The 9,355-nt window shown below is 39.9% G+C and overlaps 1 protein-coding gene and 1 long non-coding RNA gene across 2 annotated transcripts; one reads left to right on the top strand and one right to left on the bottom strand.

Annotated features, from left to right (window-relative positions):
* Positions 3,348-5,874, top strand: LOC109832391. The gene is made up of 3 exons (XR_002244747.1): positions 3,348-3,446; positions 4,823-4,883; positions 5,562-5,874. It is a non-coding gene; the product is annotated as an uncharacterized LOC109832391 (long non-coding RNA).
* Positions 3,899-4,586, bottom strand: LOC109832390 (T-complex protein 1 subunit epsilon-like). The gene has a single exon (XM_020399770.1). The coding sequence runs from the start codon at positions 4,531-4,533 to the stop codon at positions 4,207-4,209; it is 327 nt and encodes a 108-aa protein (XP_020255359.1). The 5' UTR covers positions 4,534-4,586; the 3' UTR covers positions 3,899-4,206.

The raw sequence follows: 9,355 nt of genomic DNA, 5'->3' as shown, positions 1-9,355 counted from the left end.
TTGTTTTCAGAAGCGAGTTTCATTCAGAATTCCTGGGGAGTCCGAGTTTTGTTTCGAGGGATCGAGTGTTAATGTACCTCCATATATTATTTCAGCTATGCGAGCCTGTAGACTACTAAGAAAAGGTTGTCAGGGTTATCTTGCTAGTGTGGTTTGTACTGAGAAGAAGGAAGTCATTTTGGATGAAATTCCAATTGTTCGAGAATACCCTGAGTTTTTTCCTGAAGACTTGCCAGGGCTACCACCTGATAGGGAGATTGAGTTCGCTATTGATTTAATTCCAGGAACAGGGCCAATCTTAAAAGCACCTTATCGCATGGCACCAGTAGAGATGAGGGAGTTGAAGACTCAATTGCAGGAGTTGTTAGAGGGCTTCATCAGGCCGAGTGTATCTCCTTGGGGTGCTCCAGTACTTTTTGTGAAGAAGAAAGATGGGAGCATGAGACTTTGTATAGATTACCGAGAATTGAACAGGGTGACTGTGAAGAATAAATATCCTTTGCCTCGGATTAATGATTTATTTGATCAGTTGAAGGGAGCCTAGGTGTTCTCAAAGATTGACCTTCGGTCTGGTTATCACCAGCTCAAGATTAAGTCTGAAGATGTTTCGAAGACTGCATTTAGAACAAGATATGGACACTATGAATTCTTTGTGATGCCATTTGGATTGACAAATGCTCCAACTGCTTTTATGGACTTGATGAATAGGGTATTTAGGTCTTATCTCGACCAGTTTGTAGTTGTTTTTATTGATGATATTTTGATCTACTCGAGAAGCCGGGAGGAACACGAAGAACACTTAAGAACTATTTTGCAATTACTTTTGGAGCATAAATTGTATGCAAAATTGAAAAAGTGTGAATTCTGGTTGGAGAGTGTCTCATTCTTGGGGCATGTTATTTCTAAAGAAGGGGTGTCAGTGGATCCTTCAAAGATAGAAGCAATTGTTGATTGGAAGAGACCTAGCACCGTGACCGAGATACGAAGCTTTCTGGGATTGGCTGGTTACTATAGAAGGTTTATCGAGGGATTTTCTCGCATTGTAGCACCTTTGACTCGATTGACTCAGAAAGGGGTCAAGTTTCAGTGGACAGAGAAGTGTGAGCAAAGCTACCAGGAGTTAAAGGATCGATTAGTGTCTGCACCTATACTCACGATTCCTTCTGGATCAGGTGGATTTGTGATATACAGTGATGCTTCTCATATTGGCCTCGGTTGTGTTCTTATGCAGAATGGGAAAGTAGTAGCATATGCCTCCAGACAACTTAAACCTTATGAAAAGAACTACCCAACACATGATATGGAGTTAGGTGCTGTTATCTTTGCATTGAAGATTTGGCGGCACTATTTGTACGGGGAGACTTGTGACATCTACACAGATCATAAGAGCCTTAAATACATTTTCACACTTAAGGAGTTAAATATGAAACAAAGGCAATGGTTGGAGTTAATGAAGGATTATGATCTTAATATTCATTATCATCCCGGTAAGGAAAATGTGGTAGCTGATGCTTTGAGTAGGAAGTCCAATGCTAGTGTGGTTGCTTTGATCACAAATCAGAAGCATATGTTGGAGGACTTGAGGAGACTTGATATTGATATTCGACTTTGAGGATCTAGAGTGATATTTGCTCATCTTAAAATTCAGCCTGCTTTGATTGTCAGGCTTGTGGCTGCACAAAGTGATGATCCAGTTCTTGTAAAAATTAAAGCAGATGTGGAACAGGGACTTCAACATGATTTTGTAGTTCATGATGGAGTTTTGAGATTTAAAAACCGTTTATGTGTACCTAATAATCCGGAGTTGAAGAAAGAAGTCCTAGAGGAGGCGCACTGTTCAGCATATACAATTCATCCTGGATCAACGAAGATGTATAGAGATTTGTGAGAAACATTTTGGTGGAATGACATGAAGCGAGATATTGCAGAATTTGTGTCTAGGTGCTTGGTGTGCCAACAAGTCAAGATTGAACATCAGAAGCCTGACGGACTACTTCAGCCTCTCCCAATTCCTGTGTGGAAGTGGGAGGAGGTAACAATGGATTTTGTGACTGGTTTTCCTAGGAGTCAGAGTGGTAATGACACTATATGGGTGATTGTTGATCGACTTACTAAATCGGCTCATTTCTTGCCTTGTAAAATTACTCATTCTCTTGAGAAGCTTGCTGAATTATATGTTAAGGAGATTGTGAGATTGCATGGGATACCAGTGATTATTATATCAGATAGAGATTCGAGATTTCGTTCTAGATTCTGGCAAGGTCTGAATAATGCTCTGGGAACACAATTGGGTTTTAGCACATCTTATCATCCGCAGACGGACGGGCAATCAGAGAGGACTATACAGACATTGGAGGATATGCTTCGTGCTTGTGTTTTGGATTTGAAGGGTAGCTGGGAAAAACATTTGCCTTTGGTGGAGTTTGCATATAACAATAGCTATCACTCTAGTATTGATATGTCCCCTTATGAAGCACTGTATGGTAGGAGATGTAGATCACCTATTTGTTGGGATCAGGTAGGAGAAAGAATGCTACTTGGTCCTGAGATAGTACAGATTACTACTGAGAAGATTCAGCAGATACGTGAGAGGCTTCGTATAGCTCAAAGCAGGCAGAAGAGTTATGCCGATAATAGAAGAAGAAAGTTAGAGTTTGAAGTTGGCGATCATATTTTCCTTAGAGTATCACCTACTAAGGGAGTGATGAGATTTGGAAGAAAGGGCAAGTTGAATCCGAGATATATTGGACCTTTTGAGATTTTGGAGAGAGTTGGAGCTGTAGCATACAAAATTACATTGCCCCCAGAGTTGGCTAAAATTCATAATGTTTTCTGTGTATCAATGCTGAGGAAGTTTGTACTTGATCCGAGTCATGTATTGAATTATGAGCCCTTGGGATCAGGGAAGATTTGACATATTCAGAGTATCCAGTTAGAATTTTGGACCAGAAGGAGCAAGCTTTGAGATCAAGAATTGTTAAGCTAGTGAAGGTGTTATGGAAAAATCATTCAGCTGAGCTTTGAGATCAAGAATTGTTAAGCTAGTGAAGGTGTTATGGAAAAATCATTCAGCTGAGGAAGCTACCTGGGAGCATGAAGATGAGATGAAGGAAAAATATCCTAATTTATTTGAAGACTCAGGTATGTCCATGTTTTGAGGACAAAACTTCTATTAAGAGGGGTAGTATGTAATAATTCTAAGTTTTCCTTAGATAGATATATATAAGAAAAAAGTGTACGGGTTTTAATATAAATTTTTATTAGAGGGTTTTATTAGCAAAAAGAACCTTTATAAATACCTAGAAACCCTACCCTAATTCCTTCATTGTATCCCCGTCGTCCTTTTTCTCTACTCTGGTCCTTGTCCCGCCGCACAACAAAATAAAAAATCAGTTTGAGTTGAGAGGGAGGACGTGGTGATTTGATCAACTCTACACAAGAAATAGGTATTGCTTCTAATATTGTTGTAAAATATTATTTGTTGTAGATGAAGGCTATGCACACATCTTATTTTTGGTTATTTAGATCCTATTCTAGGTGATGTTGACATTGTTGTTTAATTCTGGCCATGGCAGACAACAAAATTAGTTGTTGCTCTTTTATTGAGCTCTTGGCCATGGCAGACAAAGAGATCACTTGTTGCTATTTCCCTTTGTTTAATGTTATACATAGTTAATTGATTGTTGGCTATTCATGACCCTAGTTATATTAGAATATTGATAGAATATGTTTATGGGTGCATATTTATTTGACTGTAGTATGGGTGTGTGACTGAATATATGGCGCGCTATTAGTTAGTAGGCCTTTTGATTATTTTATGTTGGAAATTAGAGAGGAGATAATATTTTTCTATATTATTCATCAACTAAAAGTACCTTTATATAGTCTTACAAAACAACTTAATCCCATAAAAATCTAAACTAATTAGCAACAACTCCACTAACAAAATAACAACCTAATAACAAATTTTGAATCAGTTATTCAACATTCCCCCTTGATTCAAAATTTCTTGTCATTCCTCTTGAATCTTCATAGAGCACTTCTCTCCACTTTGTGATGCACTTCTCATCTCAATCTTGTTGATGCACATAATCACCAACATTCTCTTAAAGGAGCACATCTCTCCACAAATATTTGTCCAATCTCTCCATGGTGCACATCTCACCATGATTCTCCAAAATTTAAGCAATGATACATAACAATGAGTTAGAAGGCAGAGCCTCCGCCTTTGGTCTTTCCAAGCATAATGTCCTTGTCTTCGTTAATCTTCGAAGCTAAGTAATCGCTACCTCCTGCATCTGGATGATTAGCCACCATCACCTTTGCAATCTGATTGTCCACGTGCATGTGTTCCAAGAATGTTGCCCCATCGTTTGTGATGATGAGGTCGCCGGCAGGGCTCTGCTTCATCTTGTCCATGTCCTTAGGGCCAAGCGGAGTGCGTAGGATACGAGATTCGGCGACGCCAGCGGCGATGTTGGATTTCTGGGCGTCGAGGCCACGAAGCCTCATCTTCTGATCTTGCTCCTTCATAAAATCTGCGCATCCGAGAAATAAGGCTCTGATACCATGTTGGAAATTAGAGAGGAGATAATATTTTTCTATATTATTTTTTTGCTATATTATTCATCAACTAAAAGTACCTTTATATAGTCTTACAAAACAACTTAATCCCATAAAAATCTAAACTAATTAGCAACAACTCCACTAACAAAATAACAACCTAATAACAAATTTTGAATCAGTTATTCAACATTTTATAACAGTTGTTTGAGCTGAGGCTTTACAATAGTATTGATACATATTTATATGTATTCTATAGGGGTTCCAAGTGACTCCGAGGAGGTGTTGTGAGGGGTAGTTGGATTATTTTCGGACTTGAGGTAAGTGGTGAATTTGTACATTATTCGCTGCGTATTTTTCATATAAAATTATATTGACTATATGTAAGTTTGTTCTGATGGATTATACCCTTCTATATGGTTGCTCGCATACTAATTGTTGATTGCATAAATGCATGTGATTATTTAGTATAAGCCTATGCTTATTTTCTTTATCAATTTTTATGATTTTCATATTGTAGTAGATTGAGATGCATATGTGATTGATTTATTTCACTATCGGTTAGCCTTTGGCATTTTTATATAATGTATTTAGCTATGCAAACTTTGTTTAATTTTCTTAAGGCGTATGCATCTCAGGTCAATATACCGGTATATGTCAGATATAAGCAAGTTATTAACACAGGGCTCAATGTGCGTCTATGAGGTTTCTATTTTAGCGCTAAGAGCCCAAGTTTGGGTCTCATCGTCCCTACCACGGGCTTTATAATAGTGGGGTTTGCCAAGTCAACCGGAGTATCAAAGTGTTGACCGCATTGAGACGTGGCCTGCTTATTTCCATTGCATGTATATATTTTGAAATGTTGCATTATAATTTTTACTATTTTAGTATTTTGTTTATCAAGTCAATTTATTTTTAGTTTTGCAAAACCAGTGTATAATGTATGAATTTATCCACTTATTAAGTTGTGAACTCATTGTTGTTTTCATTCTTTTCAGAGATTCGGGATTAGGTGGAATTGAGGATTTGCCAAATTCTTAGAACAAAGCAAAGAATAATTCGAGATTGTTATTGTCTTCTAGGCGAAGGTTAAATAAAGTCTTTAATGTTTAGTTGATGAATTGAGAGTTTGTAATAATGAGATTCTTTCTTTAGGTTGAGATTTATTTGGAGTTGAGGAATATTTATTTTTATCAAGTTAATTAGCTTAGTTTGACTTTTGGGATTAAAGAGAATTTTTATTGTTGGTTTTAGTTCAATGAAGAGATTTGTTTTAGTGCTCTTTTAATGAATGTATATTTTGGAGGACTTTTCACAGGTTTAGTCCGGATCTAATATTCCTTTGAGGTTCGGAAATTAGGGTTGTGACATTTGCTGCCAAAGAGAAGGCTCCAGCTCCAGAATCCGAACTAAGCTGATTTCTTAGTTATTTATAAGGGATTAAGGGGTGTAACCGCCCCCCCTTAATTCGCTCCTAAGTGGGGCTAATGGGATGTAACTGCCCCTTAAATCACTCCTGAGTGGAGTTGTGATCCCCTCAGATCATGGGAAACCCGTTCAGCTCGTGTTTGAATGAGTAAAATGCAAAATCTGCATTCTGGTGTGAATTCTGCGTTCAAACACGGTGTCTGGAAGGTTGAACGCAGTGTCTGAAAGCTCGGATGTAGCGACTGGAAGCTCATTTGGCTGTTTGTTGGAAGTTGTGTTTGGCAGCGGATGAAAGCTGCTTTGGCAGCTTTCGGAGGCTATTTGGCTGTTTGTTGGAAGTTGTGTTTGGCAGCGGATGAAAGCTGCTTTGGCAGCTTTCGGAGGCTGCATTTACGGTCGAACATGAGCTGCGTTGGCAGCTAGATCTGAGCTGCGTTTGCAGCATCTGGAGCTGAATGTGAGCTGCGTTTACAGCCAGGTTTGACCTACGTCCGCGGTCGAATTGGTGTTACGTCTTGATGATGGTACACGAGGAGGACTTTCACGTCTTGGTTTGAAGAGACCGTCGATTTGTAGTCTCTTTCTGTCAGAGCATTGTAAATATCGTCGTTTTGTAATCTTTGCTTTAACTCTTTAATATGTGAGAGTCGTCAGATTGTAACTCCCGATGTTGATTATGAATGTTGTTGATTAGAGCTTTCATCAGTTATTATGAAGGTCGTCAGATTGTAACCTTCATCGATCTACGTGAAAGTATTCAAATTGTAACCTTCTGAAAGTCATCAGATTGTAACCTTCATCATCGGTGTTTGATGGGGATAAGCTATCTGTAGTAATTTTTAGATAGCCTACAAGATAGCATCGGAATCAAGCATCCAATCTGATGCATCCAAGTGGTTCACTTCTGGAGTAATCAGTAGAGAAAAGCTCGAATCATCAGAATCATTGCCTTTTGCAATATTTACCTCATTGGCCTTCGGGCCCTTTTTCTTGCCATTCTTCTTCTCCTTGAGCTTCGGACAGTCTCTCTTCCAATGTCCCTGCTCATTACAGAATGCACATTGGTTCTTTACTAACTGGTGATGACCTCTAGACTTTGACGTTTCTCTATTATCATCTTTCGGATATGGGCTTCTACCTCTCGTTGACAAGGCCTATCCTGAAGTACTAGCGCGGGAAGTCTCATTGTCCTTCCTCCGCAAGTCATAGTTCGTCAAAGCGTTAGTTACTTCACTATAGTTGATAGAAGATCTCTCATTCAACCAAGTGAGCACAAAGGTATCATACTCCTCATCCGGTAAGGAGCCCAATAAGATAATAGCCTTGTACTCATCCGAAATTTTCTCATCAATATTTGCCAAGTCCGACAACAACTTAGTATAGTTGTTCACATGCGTCGCTAGTGATGTGCCTCTGGACATCTGAAATCTGAAGAGTCTTCGCAGAAAGTGCAACATATTCTCAACACTCTTCGTGAGATACTTGTTGTTGAGAATTTTCCACATCTTCATTGCAGACGTTACCACAATCATATCATATTTTAGTTCCTATTCCAAACAGGACCTGATCACCCCACACGCTTTTCTATTCATCTTCTCCCATATTGTCTCATCATATTTAGGTGGCCTCTCGTGGACCATGATGGTCTCTTCCAAATTCTAAGTATTGAGCGCATCATGTACGTCGCTCATCCACAAACCAAAGTTAATGTTACCATCATACTTCACCACACTAATCTTAGTGTTCTGAAAACCAACTTGTATTATACTCGTCATTGACTTGCTGCTTTCACCTTCTTCTCCCATTGCGAACTAACTCCAAATTATAGAGAAAGAATAAATTTGATAGAAATTAGGAACCACCCAACTAAACCCTAGATCGGATTCCAAATAGATCTTCTATCCACACGAGGAAAGCAAAATCTCTAACGACAACTCCTAATGGTATGATACGAGTCGCCGTGCAAGCACTCTTGATCGCGGAATTATCAAGAGTGGGTAAAGAAGAAAACGACTGAAGAACACAAGAGCTATAATTAGGGTGAAGAAAAATATCTTCTCTAGATTATGAGAATCAATTGGATTTACAAAATCTATCTCTCACAATCTCTCTAGATCAAAGAACAACCTCCCTGATCTCTTTTCTGATTACAATCTGAGTTCTCCCCTAGAAAAGTCGTGTTTCTATTTATACTAAACAGAAATCCCAACTGGAGCAGGAAACAAACCCAGGCCCGGAACCGCTACGCGGTCGACCGCAGTGCCCAAGGCGGTCGACCGGTCAGAACGACGAAAAACTAGAAAATCGATTACAGTGTTTCCGGTCGACCGCAACGCTATCATCGGTCGACCGCTCTCAGTCCCGAGACATAGTCTGGGCCTGTGCACTAAGCGGTCGACCGCCGTGACCAAGCCGGTCGACCGGCCAGAGTCCAACTGTAATTCCTACAGTTTTGACAAATCCTTCGACTTCGTCGCCTCCAATGACCTCGTCCACGACTCCTCTACTCTATTCTCAAGATACCATGAGAATCATCCATCCTCAAGCTCCCATGAGGATCGCTAAGCTCCCGAAGAGAAGATACACCTGTATCATGGGTCCCCCCTTTAGGAACTTGAAGTCCCATTCAAGTTAGAACTTCAGCTAAGGGAACTCGTGAGCCCCTTCTTCTCTGTTGAACCACTTGGCCTTGCTAGGAACCTGACATTGACGCCCGATGAGAAACGACTCCTTCGTCCCCCGCCTCGTCTTGGTCGTCTTCCGTTCCAAAATGCAATCTTCTTTCAGTGGCTCCTCTCTATCAAACCACAAGTCTTCAACATGCGGTAAGATCATCTTGGCATCACCTTCATCATCCAATAATGGAGGCTCAAACAACTTCAAGTACTCAGCATTGATCACTGAATACATGCCTAAGTAAGGTGGCAAATCTAAACGAAAAGCGTTGTCACCAATCTGATCGATAATCCGAAATGGACCATAACGAATAGGCTTCAACTTCTTCCCTTCTCCTTTAAGCCTCTCCTTACTCAATTTTAGCCATACCATATCGCCTTTACCAAAGTTACAAGGAACCCGATGTTGATCATGCTTCGCCTTGTACTTAGCTTGCGATTTCTTCAATTGAGCTTCAACCGTGGCATGAATATTTGCAATCTTCTCGAGAAATCGCTGAGCACGTTGTCTTTCACTCCCCTCCTTGCCGTCCACTGTGGCTTCACTTGAAAACACAAGATCGAACGGGCTCGGCGGTAAAAATCCATAACAAGTCTCAAATGGTGACTTTCCGGAAGATCCATGAATTGCCCGATTAAAAGCAAACTGCAAATATGGTAAACTCTCATCCCAAGTCTTAGGATGCCTG

This window comes from Asparagus officinalis, chromosome 3 (assembly GCF_001876935.1).
Source record: "Asparagus officinalis chromosome 3, Aspof.V1, whole genome shotgun sequence".
NCBI lineage: Eukaryota > Viridiplantae > Streptophyta > Magnoliopsida > Asparagales > Asparagaceae > Asparagus > Asparagus officinalis.
Note: the sequence above shows the minus strand (reverse complement) of the source record. Positions and strands in the feature narration are given on the sequence as shown.

Bases quoted from the DNA above. Each gene is read 5' to 3' on its own strand.
- LOC109832390 (XM_020399770.1), bottom strand. From the start codon at position 4,533: ATGAAGGAGCAAGATCAGAAGATGAGGCTTCGTGGCCTCGACGCCCAG.